The 19,401-nt window shown below is 44.8% G+C and overlaps 1 protein-coding gene across 1 annotated transcript; it reads right to left on the reverse strand.

The window, feature by feature from the left end:
* Nucleotides 1-891: 891 nt before the first annotated feature.
* DONSON (DNA replication fork stabilization factor DONSON) lies at nt 892-18,302 on the reverse strand. The gene is made up of 10 exons (XM_044287752.1): nt 17,916-18,302; nt 17,287-17,358; nt 13,049-13,249; nt 10,680-10,858; nt 9,667-9,845; nt 6,672-6,789; nt 6,130-6,228; nt 2,585-2,783; nt 2,234-2,440; nt 892-1,540 (listed from the first exon to the last, which is right to left on the reverse strand). Exons 1-10 carry the CDS (start codon nt 18,243-18,245, stop codon nt 1,403-1,405), a joined length of 1,722 nt encoding a protein of 573 aa, XP_044143687.1. The 5' UTR covers nt 18,246-18,302; the 3' UTR covers nt 892-1,402.
* Nucleotides 18,303-19,401: the final 1,099 nt, after the last annotated feature.

Below are 19,401 nucleotides of genomic sequence, written 5' to 3' on the forward strand. Positions count from 1 at the left end.
GACCTTAATCCTAACTTCTACAAACCTATGAATACAGAATCAACCTAATCAAAACTAATATGAAAAGTTGTTATTCTAAAAATCTTCATCTACTTGCATATTATAAGTTATACCAGCAAGAATTAGTCTTTATGTAGAAAACTGATTTAAATCAAGCCTTACTGACTAGTGATTTAAATCAAATCCACCCTGGTTCCAGGATTCTGTTCATTTCTATTATCCAAGCCATTTTTATTACAGTACTGACAAAAAAAAAAAATCACACACACATGCACCGCGCTTATTAGTTTCTTATATTCATTGACATTTGGTTTTTGTCCTCTGCCATTTGATCATGTACGGTATGTGCATGCTACAAACAACCACTATAGACCAGGAAGAATAAGCTGATGAAGTTTGGCAGTTTATTAATAGATAAATCACATCCATACACAATCATATGTAAAACAATTAAAAGTCACACAATCTGGCAGTGACATCACCTTTAAAACAGATCTAATACAACTAAATAATACATAAAAGGGATTTTGCAATCTGTAGAGTATTTTAAAGTAAGGTCAGGGCTCCACCAGGGGGCTTGTAAAACGCAATAAAAGTTTCCCTGTAGGTCAGAAACACTGATCTTGTAGTAATCCCACTATTTACCTCACACAACCTTATTTATGTGTCCGCATCTGTTCCACAATTTTGCAGAACCATTAATTTCAACTGGGCCGCAAAAGATGCGGATAGCAGAACATATGCTGTTCGCATCCGTACTTCCGTTCCGTGGTCCCATTGAAATAAATGGGTCAGCGGAACAGAAGTACGAATGCGAACAGCATACGTTCTGCTATCCGCATCTTTTGCAGCCCAGTTGAAATTAATGGTTATGCAAAATTGTGGAACAGATGCGGACACATAAATAAGGTCGTTTGAATGAGCCCTTAAGGTAAGTAGTTACAAAAAAGATAGGATGTGCTCTGACAAGAATAGGCATTTCTATCTTAGGGCTGGTATCTGTGCTTTGCAGATCGCAAAACACATACAGTTGTCTGAATGAGCCCTAAAGGTGATGCTAAGAAACAGGGCAGTATTTGAGTAGTAAATGTCTTTTTTCATATATTTTCTTTCTATAGTTTTATAATTCTGAAACAAGTTCATTACCTTTTGATAGAAAAACGGAATCGGAATAACAGTTAAATAAGATTAAATATTTAAAAAGGTTAAAAGCAATGTACAGATCCTACTTCCACCACAGTGGAAATATGTGTCTCCTTTAGTGGTGCTTTAACTCCAAAGATCAGAGCTTTGTCTTCGAGAAACCCCTGGAACATGTAACACTTACAGGCAGAGTAAAGGAACACTTCTGGGCAGATGACAGACACGAGGCGGCACCATCCACGCATTAGCTCGTGGAGCCTCAGCATTTCCAGCTGTATTTGTAGTCGTTAAGTTCTAAATGACGCAGGGAGGATTTGCCCAGTGTAGATACCTGGGTGAACTGTTCCAGGGTCTGCGGATGAAGACCACATTTTGCAAGTTCTGTGCTGTCGATTTCCTGGGAGACAAAAATAAATAAAAATACATGAATTATAATAAAAAGTAGAGATGAGCTAATAGATTAGTTCAGAGTTCTTTAGCAGCGAGGGGCGGTCCCTGCTGCTTAAGAGGATCCCCCCTCCTGCTTGATTGACAAGGCCGGGCATCTTGCCTGGTCCTGTCAATCTCATGCCTGTGCCGCAATGTGCATACAGAGTCTCTGCTCCGGTAGCAGAACACCATCTGAACTTGCACCTTTACTTGGAGCAAGCACGAAAATGACAGAGCTGCGAGAGATGTTGGGATGAGGACTGTCCTTTGCTGCTCAAGAACTCAAATTGTATGCTCATCTCTAATAATGAGCCATATTAAAAAGGGATTCCCCACCGTAGATAGTGATGGCACGTCGCTAGGAATGGTCGGTCAGGGAATTGTATTTTAGTTCTCTGCTCAGCAAATTGCCGAAACGCAGAATAGCCCTATTCACTTGAATGGAGCTCCCAGCAGATCCCTGCACAGCAGGTGGTATGGGGCACTGCTGAGTAGGAGAAACGCCAATGCGACCAGTCCCTTCATTGCCTGGATCGGTGGTGGCTCCATATGGCATAGATATATGCTAGGTGATGGGAATACACCCCTGGTAAAGAATGGTGGTTGGGTCTGAGAAGTTCACACACAGATCACAACACAAGCTGTGCTATAGATGGCTCACCTTGCCATTTTGGGAGTGGATAGCAGTGTTGAAGACTGTAGTTGGCTCATGTGTGTATAGAGATGCTGAAAAACTTCCCCTCTGTGCAGCTTTAAGCAGCAGCGTCAGAAAATGCACAGTGTGTGGCATCACCGGGCCGGTAATCTCCAGGCTGAACTGATCTTTAAATCCAGACAGCACCCGAGTTTTCACACTGACACTCCTTGCCTGCAGAGAGATTAAAGACCATGGTGTTCGATATCTGCTTCTCAAACCAATAAAGAATTGTGAAAGACATTTGCCCCAATTGGACAACCCCTGTCGAATGCCCTCACCCAGTGACAGATGGCTTTCAGGGTTATAAAAATTTACCTTCATTGTATGCATAGTCGCCCCCCTGAAAGCCACTGGTGACAGCAGCGTCGGTGGAAGTCCTGCCTGTGGACCAGCAGCAGCAACTATGCTCTTGCAGTTTATCAGGAAGTTGAGTAACGTGAATGTATTTGCACCTTTGACCAACACAACAGATTCTGGTCTGTGATCCAACTTCACTTCATTTTTCTCTTTGCGACTGTTACAGTCAAGGTTAAGGTACAAATATCGTACACAGAAGAGTCATTGCAGCAGTAATATCAGGAGAACGCGCTGTGCCCATCTGGAAATTAAAGGGGTATTCTGTTTCAAGTTATCCACAGGATAGCGGATAACTATTAGATCAGTGGGGGTCCCAGTGGTAGGACGCCCACTGATTACGAAAACAGGGACCCCGTACCCACTTTCTGAATAGAACGGAGCAGCCAGTCGCACGTGCCTGCAGCAACTCCTTTTATTTCTATGGGAGTTCCGCAGATGGCCATAGAAATAAAACAAGCGGCCACACGCATGTGTGACCGGTCGCTCCGTTTATTTCAGGGGGGTTACAGGGCCCCCAATCTCAGCAGTAGGACCCCCTTCGATATAATAGTTATCCCCTACTCTGTGGATAGGGAATACACCATTAATGTAAATAAGGAATACACCATTAAAGGGGCTCTGCAGTTTGTTTAAACTGATGATCTATCCTCTGGATAGATCATCAGCATCCGATCAGTGGGGGTCCGACCGATCAGCTGTTTGAGAAGGCCTTCTCACTGTTCACCGCAGGCCCAGTGACGTCACAACCACTATCACTGGCCTGGGCTGAGCTCTGTTCACTTGAATGGAGCTTAGCCGCGCCCAGGCCAGTTAATACTAGTCGTGACGTCACTGGGCCTGCAGTAAACAGTGAGAAGGCTGCAGCGCTCCTGGAGCGCCGCTGCCTTTTCAAACAGCCGATTGGCGGGGGTCCCGGGTGTCGGACCCCTGCCGATCAGATGCTGATGATCTATCCATCAGTTTAAAACAAACTGCAGAACCCATTTAAAGTGTTTAAAGCTGGGGAGCCACAAGGTGGAGCCAAGACTGCACTCCCCACGAATTACCATTATATATTATGGTTTAGGTCTAGTATGCACTAGAAATGATAATCTTTGCAGAACAGGAAAAAGCATATAAAGAGATTAGCACTGACATCCTGGTGCTGGCATACATATGTACATTTACCTACAAATGCATCAGTTGCCCCGGACCACCAGAAAAGATGTGCCTTGGACCTGCCCCCATGGTGGTCAAGAGACAGACTATTCAGATCAGTTACATCTAATCTTACATGGGACCATTTTCACTGCGGCTTGGAATCCATGCTAATCCATCAGTCGCTGGATGAACAGATTGTTACTGTAATATATACAGACGTGGACAAAATTGTTGGTACCCTTTGGTCAATGAAAGAAAAAGTCACAATGGTCACAGAAATAACTTTAATCTGACAAAAGTAATAATAAATTAAAATTCTATAAATGTTAACCAATGAAAGTCAGACATTGTTTTTCAACCATGCTTCAACAGAATTATGTAAAAAAATAAACTCATGAAACAGGCATGGACAAAAATGATGGTACCCCTAGAAAACACAGAACATAATGTGACCAAAGGGACATGTTAATTCAAGGTGTGTCCACTAATTAGCATCACAGGTGTCTACAACCTTGTAATCAGCCATTGGGCCTATATATATGGCTCCAGGTAATCACTGTGTTGTTTGGTGATATGGTGTGTACCACACTCGACATGGACCAGAGGAAGCAAAGGAAAGAGCTGTCTCAAGAGATCAGAAAGAAAATTATAGACAAGCATGTTAAAGGTAAAGGCTATAAGACCATCTCCAAGCAACTAGATGTTCCTGTGAGTACAGTTGCACATATTATTCATAAGTTTAAGATCCATGGGACTGTAGCCAACCTCCCTGGACGTGGCCGCAGGAGGAAAATTGATGACAAATCTAAGAGACGGATAATCCGAATGGTAACAAAAGAGCCTAGAAAGACTTCTAAAGAGATTCAAGGTGAACTTCATGCTCAAGGAACATCAGTGTCAGATCGCACCATCCGTCGTTGTTTGAGCCAAAGTGGACTACATGGGAGACGACCAAGGAGGACACCATTGTTGAAAACGAATCATAAAAAAGCAAGACTGGAATATGCCAAACTACATGTTGACAAGCCACAAAGCTTCTGGGAGAATGTCCTGTGGACAGATGAGACAAAAATCGAAGTTTTTGCCAAGGCACATCAGCTGTATGTTCACAGACGAAAAAATGAAGCATATCAAGAAAAGAACACTGTCCCTACTGTGAAACATGGAGGAGGCTCTGTTATGTTCTGGGGCTGCTTTGCTGCGTCTGGCACAGGGTGTCTTGAATCTGTGCAGGGTACAATGAAATCTCAAGACTATCAAGGAATTCTAGAGAGAAATGTACTAGCCAGTGTCAGAAAGCTTGGTCTCAGTCGCAGGTCATGGGTCTTGCAACAGGACAATGACCCAAAACACACCGCTAAAAACACCCAAGAATGGCTAAGAGGAAAAAATTGGACTATTCTAAAGTGGCCTTCTATGAGCCCTGACCTCAATCCTATTGAGCATCTTTGGAAGGAGCTGAAACATGCAGTCTGGAAAAGGCACCCTTCAAACCGGACACAACTGGAGCAGTTTGCTCATGAGGAGTGGGCCAAAATACCTGCTGAGAGGTGCAGATGTCTCATTGACAGTTACAGGAAGCGTTTGATTGCAGTGATTGCCTCAAAAGGTTGCGCAACAAAATATTAAGTTAGGGGTACCATCATTTTTGTCCATGCCTGTTTCATGAGTTTATTTTTTTACATAATTCTGTTGAAGCATGGTTGAAAAACAATGTCTGACTTTCATTGGTTAACATTTATAGAATTTTAATTTATTATTACTTTTGTCAGATTAAAGTTATTTCTGTGACCATTGTGACTTTTTCTTTCATTGACCAAAGGGTACCAACAATTTTGTCCACGTCTGTGTGTATATATATATATATATATATATATATACATATACATATACATATACATATACATATACATATACATACACACACACACACACACACACACACACACACAACCTATCCCTCCCAATATGGCAATGAGATGTGCTAGATGTCTAGACCTCTAATACACACTAGACCTGTACCCCATAGAACAATGCACTGTTCACAGCACGATTAAGAAGTGGTTTGGTCCCGTGTCCACTGCGGCCAGTCACATCTGCTTGAAGAATACATCACACCAGTGACTTGCAGTTCAAGCAGATCTGACCGCTGAGGCTTGTGACAGTCTCAGAACCAAACCACTTCCTGATCCTGCAGGGACTGGAAGCTGTCGGGAATGGCGTCGCCACGTGCATGGTTTTATGGAGCACGTGAGGACCATGGGGGTATGCCACACAACCTCCTTTAAATGTAATAGGCTGTTTGATATCACAGATCCTGGTAACCCGTATGCCAGTATTACCAGAATTCCATGAAAAGATACAGTTTGATGGAGATTGCATCTGGCTTTTTAATTTGGTCTTCAACTCCCATCTCTTCCAACCATGAGAAACTTTCATCTTCATCACTTTCCGCTGGTGCCCTGAAAATATAAAACAAGAAAGCCGGTTACATCTTAATTATATTAAGAAACTGGAAATTATTAACGGCGGAGACAGTTTATTAAGCTTTTGCATGGTTTAAACTGTTTAAAAGGTGATAAACATCAGATTGTGGCGAGTCCAACCTCCAGGAAAGCCTGCGATGCCAAGAACAAGGGGTCCTGGAGTCCCCTCTCTGGATGGTGTGGCAGTGCACATGTCCTGGTACAGGGTTTTATTATTCCTTATTCACAGTGTCAGTGTGTTCGGTCAGTGATTTCCATCAGTGATTTTGAGCCAAAACCAGGTGCAGCTCTAACCACAGAACAGGTGCAGATCTTTCCCTTATACCTTATGTCTGTGGAGGCTCCAATCCTGGTTTTGGCTCACAATCGCTGAGGTAAGATCTAGTTACGGTAAGTATTTTTGGAGAATATTCACATACTCCTCGTCACTTGCGTGCCCAGCATCCTGAACCTTGTCATCCACTTCAGACACCGACTCTGAGGCTTTTGTCTTTTTACTTGGGTCATTAGTCACCAGGGGAAGAGAGAAATCAATTCCTAGAAAAAAAAAAAAAACACACAACAACATTTTAATAACAGATCCAAAAAGAGAGATTAAAACAGTGGCTGATGTAATGATTTGTTGGAAATGTTAACCTCTTAAGCCCCTTTCACATGGGCGAGTTTTCCCGCACGGGTACAATGCATGAGGTGAACGCATTGCACCCGCACTGAATCAGGACACATTTACTTCAATGGGGCTGTGCAGATGAGCGTTGCGTGAAAATCGCAGCATGTTCTATATTCAAGCAAGTGTGGATGCAGTGCGATTTTCACGCATGGTTGCTAGGAGATGATAGGGATGGGCAACCCCGGACCCCATTAAAGTCTATTCACTGTATTTTTTTCCCCTTATAACATGGTTATAAGGGAAAATAATAGCATTCTGAATATAGAATGCATAGTAAAAAATTAACTCACCTCATCCACTTGATTGCGCAGCCGGCATGGTCTTCCTTCAGGACCTGCAAAAGGACCTTTGATGACAATCGTGCTCACCATGTGTTAAGCGTGGTGACATCAGTGCAGGTCCTGCTGAATGAAGATAGATGATCCTTCTATCTTCATTCAGCAGGACCTGCGCTGACACCACGTGGTGAGTGCGATTACGTCAAAAGTCCTTTTGCAGGTCCTGAAAGAAGAAGCAAGAAGACTATGTCAGCTGCGCGATCAAGAGGATGAGGCAAGTTCAAAATATATATATTTTTTTTTTTCAACCCTTCAATCAACATTTTAGTAAGTATTCTGTATTAAGAATACTATTATCCCTTATTAACCATGTTATAAGGGAAAATCTACAGAACACCGATCCCAAACCTGAATTTAAGTGAAGAAGTCCAGGTACCACATTAAGTTTTTTTATCACGCGCGTGCAAATTGCATTGCACCTGCGCGATAAAAACAGAACGTAACGCAATCGCAGTCAAAACTGACTGAAACTGTGTGCGCAATGTACACGCGACGCATCCGGAGATAATCTGGGACTCCCGTGTGAAAGAGGCCTTACCCTGGGTTCAGACCTGAGCGTTTTACAGCGCGTTCCTACGCACTGTAAAACGCACAACAGGCAAGAACCAATGATTCCCTATGGGAATGGTTCTCACCTGAGCGTTTTACAGCGCGTACGATCGCGCTGCAAAACGCCCGACGCTCAAACAAGTGCTTGAGCTTTTTTTGGGGCGTTTGTCGCGCGTTCCCGCACATAGATATTCGGGAACGCGCGACAATGTGTGCACGCCTGTCTCTGTATGCGCGATTGTAAACGCCCGTACAATCGCGCATACAGAGCGCTCGTTTCAGAACGCTCAGGTCTGAACCCAGCCTTAATGCTGCATTTTATTTGGGCCTTAAAAGAGAACCACACCTATCTCTAGAACAGAGCTCCCAAAGTGAACAGGAGCGCACAGCGCATGCACGGCCATCATCCATTCATTTCTATGAGAGTGCGGAAAATATGGACAATCACAATACATTAGCAAGTGCCTTATATTAACTTCAAACGGGTTTTCCTATAAACATTTGTCACCTATTCACATGATAGGCGATAACTGTAGGCTCAACAGGGATCCAACCGCTGGAACCCCTATTGTTTACAATAAAAAGGTGTCCCCCGAATACCCTGTGTAAATGGAATAGTAATAAACATACATGACTAGCACACAGGTTACTCAGGGACCCCCTTGTTGTAATCAGCGGGGGGTCTCAGTGGTTGGACCCCCAGCAGTAATACATCACAGAGCCTGTGGACAGGAGATAAAAGTTGTTTGTTGGCCAACCCCTTTAATGATAGGTCATTTTTAGCCATTTTCTACTTGCACCGTCTGACACTGGCAGCACTGATTTGATAGTGTCAGACTGTGCAAGGACACACCCCCAACTGGTAACACCCATCTGGAACTTCATTGCAGATCGTTTGCAATTCATTCATAAACTTCATTAGGAAAAATAGAGGAATGGCACAACAGAGTTATAAGAACAGATGCTCTAGAATTGTTAATACATGGGGAATGTAAGTAGTTACTAGAACAGACGTGTCAGGAGAAACCCTTCATGGCTGTCGTAAAAACATCTAATGACAGTTGTTAAAGGGGTATTCCCATCACAGACAATGGGGGCACATCGCTTGGATATGCCCCCATTGTCTGATAGGTGTTCCTCTGGGACCCCCCCCCCCCCCAACGAAAACGGAGCGGGGAGAGCTATGGCTGGAGGACCCCTGATATTTCCCAGGGTCTGTCCACCACCAAGCGCTGCTCCCATAGAAGTAATTGGGAGCGCACCGCGCACGAGCGGCCCCTGCTCCCATTCATTTCTATGGGACAGACGGAAATAGCCGAGTCAGTGGTCGGCTATTTTCAGCGGCCCCATAGAAACGAATGGAAGGCGGCTGCACATGCGCAGTGCGCCCTCCGTTCATTTCCCCACTCTGTTCTCATTGTAGGTGCGGGTCCCAGAAGTGGGACGCCCACTTATCAGACAATGGGCGCAAATTTTAGCAATATGCCCCCATTGTCTGTGACGGGAATACCCCTTTAAGGAATTAATGGAGCTCTACATATCCAAAAAACAAACCTATAGGTTAATTAACAGTGAAAGTGAAGTGACAGGGAAGTTAGATTAGAGCCCTAATGGGGACAGGGACCAAGGTGTGCACAGCCCTGCAGAATATAATACTGCCATATGAGCAATAGAAACTGCATAGTGTTCAGTCCTTGAATGTTGATCTCAGTCTGTGGTTAAAAGAAGCAGAAAGGGCTGTACGGGCATACATATTATTGCAATGGTTTCAGAGAGGAGTGTGCGTATAGTAGCCCACATGTAAAAGAAGAGGTTTTTATACATGTAGATTATGCTCGTCCTGCTGAAATCACTTGCCTTCATTTTTCATCGCTTCCCTTATGCCTCTTGTGGTTGGAGACATGACGGCTGTGATGACATCACTCCCCGCTATACTGGCGGCTCGAAACAGCACTGTGAACTGATATGTACAGACATAGAAGTACGGACACAGCTTGGCTTTCAGCAAGTTATACAAAGATGTGAAACTAAGAGCCCTGCACAGAAAGGAAAGAAAAATATAGACTTTGTAAGGATTTTGAAGCCTACCCGTAGTTAGTTTGGAATAAAGATTACTATAAAAGTTACGTGAACAATTAGCAGCAGGATGTTAATAAGTGTAGGAATAGATTTGTCTAGTTGCAACATGTACACCTTTGGGGGCAAATTTTTTATTTATTTTATTAGTGTATTGTACTCATTATAAATTGAAAATAATTTTTTCACAGTTGGTCTTTATTAAAAAAATATGGAGCTCTTTTCTCTGTAAAGGGCTGAGATGCTGTAGCAGCAGAATCTGACTTTTCTCTCTGTTCCATCAGACAGGGATTTGACAGTTCCTTATTTCTGCTCTCTGACCTTATAAACATCAAAGCTCAATCCTCATCTTACTGATAAGAATGTGGCTTAAATAGCGTTTATGACCTCTGACAGCCGGTTCAGACCTGAGCGTTTTACAGCGCGTTCCTACGAGCTGTAAAACGCCCAACGCCCCAAGAAGTAAAGGAGCTTCTTTGGGGCGTCTTGTCGCGCGTTCCCGTACATAGACTTCAGAGGGAACGCGCGACAATGGGCGTTCGCTTGTCTCTGTATGCGCGATTGCAAACGCCCGTACAATCGCGCATACAGAGGGTAAGTTTAGTACGCTCAGGTCTGAACCCAGCCTTAGTAAATTAGAGATAAGGGTTATTAGATGACTGGTACAAAGTGAAAGTAGGATGCACACAGCTAGAAAAACAGTTAACCCTTTGTAAAAGAACAGCTCAATATTTAACACTTAACAGAAATCATAATGCAGATGTGAATACAGCGGAAAACGGACAACCACTTACCATTCACTCATTAACACTTGCTGCAGAGCTTCGTCCTGAGCCCAGGGGCTATTTTTCCCTGTCATCTTGCGGTCAGCTCCAATCCTGGGGAAAAGCTGCAGCCACGGAAAGGTGGGATGAAGCCAGTAAACAAGAGCTTGCTGGAAGGCACAGCGGAGATCGGTGGATGACTTTGGTTCCTATGAAGTGAAATTAAAGAAAAATAGACAAAAGAAATTAAAATCGCATTTTAATGACTACATTTAGCTGCTATATCCCACAATACAACTCCCTTTACAAATGCAACTGATCATCGTCACCGGCTGCCAATAGCCATCATCACCACAGCAGTCATGACATGTCACGGCCAAAATGGGACCCGGAGAGTGCGTGATCCAATACCCTTTTACAGATATGTAAGATGTATTTGCCAAGAATCTCAAATTTACAAAATAAGCGTAGCATTAGCACCAGAAACCTTTATATTACTATGGCAGTTGTACTTTAATTGGTTTGCAGAGTGCTGCTGCATTGTTTATTTTCTTTGTTTATAGCCATGGCAGCGTGCACCTGCGCATTGGGATGTTCTGACTGACCCTCTTTCTTTGCAGTATCTACTGGAGGTAGGGGTGCACCGAAATAAAAATTCTGGTCCGAAACCGAAAATTCAGGATGCCCTTGACCGAACCCTCCTTTTTGCCCAAATACTTTTAAAATACTTTTTTTTAATGATATTTATAACAGTGCCATCCACAGACCCCCACCCACGCCATAACAGTGCCATCCACAGACCCCCCCCACCTCATAACAGTGCCATCCACAGACCCCCCACCCCATAACAGTGCCATCCACAGACCCCCCACCTCATAACAGTGCCATCCACAGACCCCCCACCCACGCCATAACAGTGCCATCCACAGACCCCCCACCCCATAACAGTGGCATCCACAGACCCCCCACCTCATAACAGTGGCATCCACAGACCCCCCACCTCATAACAGTGGCATCCACAGACCCCCCACCTCATAACAGTGGCATCCACAGACCCCCCACCTCATAACAGTGCCATCCACAGACCCCCCACCTCATAACAGTGCCATCCACAGACCCCCACCCACGCCATAACAGTGCCATCCACAGACCCCCACCCACGCCATAACAGTGCCATCCACAGACCCCCACCCACCCCATAACAGTGCCATCCACAGACCCCCCCCCCCCCCCCCCCATTGCTGCTCCAGTACAGACTAGTTATAAAATGTGTACAATTAATAAGGATTCTATTCATGAGGCCCCCTCTGCAGTAGAACATTCAATATAGCCACATCCTACTCACAGGGCTGTTATCTTAATGCTGGCCGGCCGGGCAGACGAGCGGCAGCGTCACGACTGACGTCACATGCCTGCGCCGCCTCCTTCATTCAGAAAGTAGGTCGGGCACATGACGTCAGTCGTGACGCTGCCGCTCGTCTGCCCGGCCGGCCAGCATTAAGATAACAGCCCTGAGAGTAGGATGTGGCTATATTGAATGTTCTACTGCAGAGGGGGCCTCATGAATAGAATCCTTATTAATTGTACACATTTTATAACTACTGGAGCTGGAGGCCGGAGCACAGTGAACGCACCGGCCCCCAGCTCCTCCTCCCCGCTATTTTCTGCCGATATGTACCAATATCGGCCAAAATGGATTAGGCCCATTTTCGGTGCACCCCTAACTGGAGGTGTGGCTGACACCATTTAGTCTTGCACCCCTGACCTGCCTGTCTTCCCCATAGGCCGATTTTAATTAGTGTAAGTATAATGCCGTAGCCTGCTCTCCCTGCACTCACTGGAGGCCTTTTGGCACCAGGAGAGGTATAGAGTGGGCTCAGTATGCATGTTGGTACCCGCATTCCCTGAATTTAATGGAGTCCATTTTGGCATCAAAAATGATAAAAAGCAGAGTGGACCCAGCATGCATGTGGAACCCACACTCCCTGAATTTTATGGTCGCCGTTATGGCACATAACAGGTAGTATTTAGTGTTAGGTTCCCGTCTTTTAGAGATCGCCTTGACGCGTGGCAGACGGGCCCAAATCATTTTGTACAAAATATATTTGCCAAGAATCTCAAATATACAAAATAAGCATAGCATTAGCACCAGAATATTTTCTATTACTATGGCATTATTGTACTTTATTTGGTTTGCAGGGTGCTGTTGCATTGTTTTTTTTCCTTTGTGTTTCTAGCCATGGCAGTGTGCACCTGCACATTGGGATGGGCTGACTGACCCCCCCCTTTTTTTTTTTTATTTCCAATAGGGTGCACAGCACAGACATGTCCGCTCATATAGACCTGTGAGCGTGAAGCCATACAATCCATACAGTGAATAAAGTGGAGTCATACGTTACCGCTATACTGTGAGGTAAGCTGACTGGAGTCGCGTGGCAATGTAGGACTAAGCCTTTAGCTTCTTCTTGGGCTTTTAAGTGGTCGGTCCAAGAAAATGGCTGAGAAGAGGTAAACAGGAGACGCGTCTTTAGACTCCAGTCTGCTGGATAGGTGAGCGATGATCCGCATGGCTCAGGCGTGGGAATAGGCTTCTCTGGTGACTATGGGAAGAGAAGGGAATCTATTCAGATTTCCAAATCAACATAAAGAAATGTATAGAACATCCTCACAAAAAATAAATAAAAAAATTAATACAAGTTAAACTTTTTTCCAGGGTTCCATGGCGATGTCAAGTAAAATGCTACGTATGAGACATTAGCGTATGGGATTACGTGTATATGACGAGTCACGTGTCTGCAGTTTCACAATCTCAAGGAATCAAACTGAAGAGGAAGAAAGGGATCCAGGGTAGACCCTTTTAAATTTTACTGAGTAGACGGGGGACAAAAAGCCAAAGCTTTTCAAATAAATCCGATTTTAGAATTGACCTGAGGTCTAACCAAACTACAAAGACCACACATGTAATACAAAAGCATTCTTTATTGTGTCATTCCAGAAGACATACAATATATAGAGAATATTATATGAAAAGCAGTGCAGATCAGCGCTGTGAAGACTGATGCCCCTACCGGACTCCGGGCCAGAATACATAAATTGGTCACACCTGGAAATGTATAAAACCAATAGTACTAATAATCCAATAAATGGTCCACAGGTGTGAACTATACCGCTGATATTATTTGTATTTTTCTTGGATCATATCTCCACTAATAAAATGATGTTCAAGACAACATTGCATATGTTGCGGATTGGATCTCAATAGTATTTATCAGGGCTGTGGAGTCGGAGTCGAGGAGTCGGAGTAAATTTTGGGTACCTGGAGTCGGAGTTGGCAAAAAATGAACCGACTCCGACTAAATTTAAATTGGAATAAAAAAAATAAAAAAGCAAGTTTAAATGTCCGAATTCATAAACAGTTATAATTAATGACTTCTCTACTGTAAGAATAAAGGCCAATGCATGCAGTGCCTCACGTAACCGCAAAACGAACACGTTCAGTGATGTGAAGAAGCATGCTTTTCATATGTTTCACTATATGGCACGCAATGCACAATTAGGAGTGGCAATACATATACTTTGCATTGTGTTGTGTTCTGATGTTACAGGGAACACAATGCCCATGGTTTACCTCGCCTCTCACTGATAAGGGATTAAGTAAATATGTGTTTTGCAGGACTAGAGACACTTGTATAAGTGAAGGGAATGGAGGGTCAATAGTTCAAGACTGAAGCTGTAAACCATGGATGTCAAACTCATGGCCCTCCAGATGTTGCAAAACTACAACTCCCATCATTCCCTGATAGCTGTAGTATGCCCAGGCATGATGGGAGTTGTAGTTTTGCAACAGCTGGAGGGCCACGAGTTTGACATCCCTGCTGTAAACCATTGGAAAAACTGCTGTCATTCAGCTAAGGCTATAAAACGTGTAAAATCTGAATGTTATCTTAAACTTTAAACATGACTATGGGATTCTTCTAGGGAAATCATGTTTTAAAATAAACGTCCCTTCTTGGATCCTCCCACTGCCCTATCTTCAGCAGAAGATCAGCACACAAAGGAGAAGGCAGCAGCTTCTGCCCAACTACCTCTCTGTGCTAGAAGAGCTTAGAAGAACTTCTTTCTTTCCTTCAAGGAATGTATAAAATACATTTGCATATTAAATACAGAGGAGTCGGGGAGTCAGAGTCGGAAGTACAAAAAACTGAGGAGTCGGAGCATTTATCTACCGACTCCACAGCCCTGGTATTTATAGCACTGGTGGTAGTGAGCGGTATAGTTTACACCTGTGGACCATTTATTGGATCATTAGTACTATGGGTTTTATACATTTCCAGGTGTGACCAATTTATGTATTCTGCACTGCTTTTCATATATTATTCTCTATGTATTATGGCGATTATGGTTCCCACACATGATTTTTTTTGTCTTACTGTTGTTTTTGTTGGATTTTCTACTTGACCTGAGGTCCAAAGGGTGCCCACCTCTGCCTCAATATCTTTCAGTACAGAGGTATCCCGCTGAGTATTGTGTTATGTACGCGTCATCAGCATGGGTGCCGTGGGTAGCATACTTTGGGCGTTTGGAATGTAAACAGACCCTTAGTGTATGACCCCATAGTGCGGCTAGCCGAATGTGGCCAAGCCATGTCCACCCACAAAGTTTTAGTGCAAACTTGTGCAGCCATCGCTTGCCGCAGGTGGGTGCAGCGTGGGATTGTACCCCGACTCTTAAAGGGGTTGTCCCACCTCTGCTCCTTTCTCCAGATGTGAAGAAGGAGAAGTCGTCCTCCATTCTTTTATTTAAATCAAGTTTTTAAAGACGTTTTGAAGATGTTATTTTTTCATGTCAATATCTATATTTGAATAAAATAAAAAAATAAACCCTGCAGTTTTCCCACTGCCCACTAAGCCCAATAATAGATGTCACTTCTTGGTCTGTACAGATCACTTGCAGTTATCTGCTTATCTATACACATAGGTGATATCATTACAGGCAGGATTAGAATGACAGATTAGACAGCATCCACCATTCACAATAGCTGATATCACGGCTTATCTGCTCCCTCCTGACCTCTGCACTGGTCACAGAGCATGCCCAGATAAATTTACCCATAGAAGTCATGGAGGTCCCCGGCTGTCCATTGTGTCTATGGACCATGGGGCTGCCCTAAAGCAATTTTCATAATGCTTTCTAAATGTTGTCAAAGGGGTTGTGTCACTTCAGCAAATGGCATTTATCATGTACAGAAAGTGAATACACTTACTAATGTATTGCGATTGGCCATATCATCTCCTTTGGTGGCTGGATTCGTTTTTCCATCATGTTATACATTACATAGTAAAATAGTTTATAAGGCAAAAAAAAGACATCTGTCCATCTAGTTCAGCCTTGCTCGTTTCTATAGTTACGACCACCCTACAATCCATCAGCTGTGGCTGAACTTGCATACTATAGGAAAAAGCACTACCCTATGTGCGCTCCCACGGTCCTGACCACTAAAGAGGCCAACACTTTCCCCTATATTGTGCAAGCACGACCATCACTGATGGATTGCAGGGTGGTCGTAACCATGGAAACAAGCAGTGTATAATGTGATGGAACAATAAACCCAGCCAGCAAAGGAGGCAATATGGATAATAACAATACATTAGTGCCTTGTAGTGACTTTCTCTACATGATAAATGCCACTTACTGAAGTGAGACAAGCCCTGTAAGAACAGCTCAGGCAAGATGGCCAACCCCGGTAATAGTGTTCTAGGAATAGAATAAAAAAAATATATAAAAACATTACAAAAGAACAGTGTGTTACTATCCGTTTTTTACTGGCAGAAAAAAAAAATTCTCTCAACGCAACAGCGCTGCCATGTTAGGCGGCTTTCACACCAGCGTTTTTGCTGGATCCGACAGGATTCAGCAAAAACGCTTCTGCAACGATAATACAACCGTCTGCATCAATTCTGAATAGATCCGGTTGTATTATCTCTAAAATAGCCATGACGGATCTGTCTCTAAAACCATTGTAAGTCAACGGAGGACGGATCCGTTTTCCATCGTGTCCGAGAAAACGGATCCGCCACCATTGACCGTCTTGCTCCGCTCCACAACGCTTGCAGCGTTATTCTGTCCGCGACGCAACCAAACGGAACACATTCTGGTGCCTTCCGTTTCGTTCAGGTTTGTCCCCATTGATAACGAATGGTGACAAAACGGAAGCGTTTCCATCCGCTATTGAGACCCTATGACTAGTGATGAGCGAACTTCTGTTTTAAGTTCGGCGTCTAAAGTTTGGCTTCCGGTTAGCGGAGAATCCCGATATGGTTCCCGATATGGATTCCGACTTCCGTTGTGGTCCGTGGTAGCGGAATCAATAATCGGCCATTATTGATTCCGCTACCACGGACCACAACAGAAGTCGGAATCCATATCGGGAACCATATCGGGATTCTCCGCTAACCGGAAGCCGAACTTTAGACGCCGAACTTAAAACAGAAGTTCGCTCATCACTACCTATGACGGATCTCAATAGCAGAAAGTGTGAAAGTAGCCTTAAACTATAAGCCCCTTCTACTACTTGCAAACCGTCCTTGAGCCGTACACCGAGTGCACACACAATAGCTAGACGTAAGTCGGCACTTACCTGGGGCTCTGTAGCTGCAGTCGGCTCAGCGTCAAGACTTTCTTCCCAAACCACATCTTCTACTGGATGACACTGAAAGAGACACGAATCATCTATTATTTACAGGACACGGAATCATCGGCCGCAGGATGAGCGAGGCAACGCTTACTGCTCGTTCGTGAAGAGAGTAATCGTACCGACCTGCAGAATAACGGCATCACGTTTACCACACTGTAAAGTGGCAGAATTGCGTGTGTGTTGGGGGAGGGGGGGGGGGGTCAGTTTCACCCCACAAAAAGAATATTTTTTCCAATACAAGACAAGGTAAATAAAATAAAAAACACAACCTGTCTAGCAAAAGATACAAAAAACTCTCAAAAAGGTTACATGAACCAAATGTTAAAAATAAATGATGGCTCTTAGCATGTGTGGAAAATGGGAACAGTGTCTAAAGGGTTAAGACCACAGCGGACGTGAGAGAGAACTTTATGCAGCCACAGCCCACAGCGCTTTCCAAACATCAGTCACGTGACCTGCAGCCTGTCTGCAAACGTCAGAGAAAAGACTATGACGTAGCGGCCTCTGATTGGCTCCTCTATAAGCGGTTGTTTCAAAGGGAATTGGGACCGCGGCCGGTAGAGGGCGCTCACCTGCACCGTCCCCGGGTTATCCTGTTCTGCCGCCCGCACCGCCCAGCTCCCCTGCGGGAAGCACTCCGTCGCACTCTCCGCTCTCCTCTTCGCCGTCACCGTGTTTTCCAGATTGGCGAACGGGTTCCTGCGCTTCACTGCCCCGCTCCCGGTTCTTTGCGGCCCCGGAGAGAACGGTCGGACCCCTGGCACCCGCTTAGCCGCCTCTCCCGGGGAAAACAGCGCCGTCCTGGCTCCAGCCTCACTGCGGCTCCGGCGCCTACTCAGCCGCAGGATCTCCGAGGGCTTCTTGAAGCTGGGGGAGTAGCCGGGTAACATCTCGGAGGACATGGCGGCTGCTCTGTCTCTCAGGCTGCTTCACACTGACGGCCAGCTGCTCTATCCAAATGTGGCGCGCTTTCCCGGGTGACGTCAGACACCAGTTCCCCGCCCACTCCCAAGTCCAAGGATGAGATGACCGCCTGGTGTCGATACTACCGATCACCACTAGAGGTCACTGCTGCTACACAAACGCCGGACGTGTACAGTGACATTACCACCGGCAGATGTCGCTATATGTTCAGGATTCCTATATGAAGTATAGTCAATAGCTGTGTGAGCTAGGGCCACTGGGGCTTTGTAGTCGTGGTCAGGTGGGTGCGGGGGTCCATCCAGTTGCAAGTAATTGTCGCAGAGGCAACACGTGTCGCAACAGCCGTTAAACTGGCAGGTCAACAAACCAGCCAAGTAAGGAGCAGTTGTCCGGCTACTTACAACATAGTCAAGGTGCCCATGCACCTTCAATATCTGCTGGCCAACAGCCATCTTGCTTGACTGATCACTCCTCCACCCCATAGACGCTCGGAGGAGTGTGCATGTGTTTTCAGTGGGGGAAGAAACTGAAACCAGAACACTGTGGTGGTAACTGGGGAGAAAGCGAGTCCTTCTGTACCCCAATATCATCTGTTGGGGGACAGTCATCCGGTCTCAGAAAATGGAGGGCTGGGCCAGCGACAGCTTAATGTGTATGGGAGTCTTGACGTTCCACTAAACCACCTGCATGCCGTTTGGCAGCCAGGGGCGGACTGGGAGCTTAAAGTGGCCCTGGAAAAAAAACTAAAAATGTTGCCAGTGTAGCAGAGAAATAGAAATCTAGAAAATTGCTAATTTTTCCAAATGTTTGGTAAATTTGGTATTTTTTTTATAAATAAAAATGAAATATTTTGACTCAAATTTACCACTGTCATGAAGTTCAATATGTGACGAGAAAACAATCTCCGAATGGCCTGGATAAGTAAAAGCGCTAACCCCATCAGGACCTTGGACGAGTATACTCGTCCTGGAGCAACGGTACTTAGCGCACCAGGACGAGTATACTCATCCTGGCATTAAACTGTCACCATGTCTGCAGACATGGTGACAGCGCTGAGTGCCGGCTGTTACACACAGCCAGGCACCCAGGGTCAATGCCGAGGGGGGTCCTGTGACCCCCCGTATCGGCGATCGC

This window comes from Bufo gargarizans, chromosome 3 (assembly GCF_014858855.1).
Source record: "Bufo gargarizans isolate SCDJY-AF-19 chromosome 3, ASM1485885v1, whole genome shotgun sequence".
In the NCBI taxonomy this organism is placed as follows: domain Eukaryota; kingdom Metazoa; phylum Chordata; class Amphibia; order Anura; family Bufonidae; genus Bufo; species Bufo gargarizans.

Excerpts from the sequence above, each read along its gene's own strand:
- DONSON (XM_044287752.1), bottom strand. The coding sequence starts at position 18,245 with ATGTCCTCCGAGATGTTACCCGGCTACTCCCCCAGCTTCAAGAAGCCC. Across the intron at positions 6,790-9,666 it reads GGAAGCGATGAAAAATGAAG|GAATTGATTTCTCTCTTCCC; the intron begins GCAAGTGATTTC and ends TTTTTTTTCTAG. Across the intron at positions 6,229-6,671 it reads GGGCACGCAAGTGACGAGGA|GGCACCAGCGGAAAGTGATG; the intron begins GTATGTGAATAT and ends TTATATTTTCAG.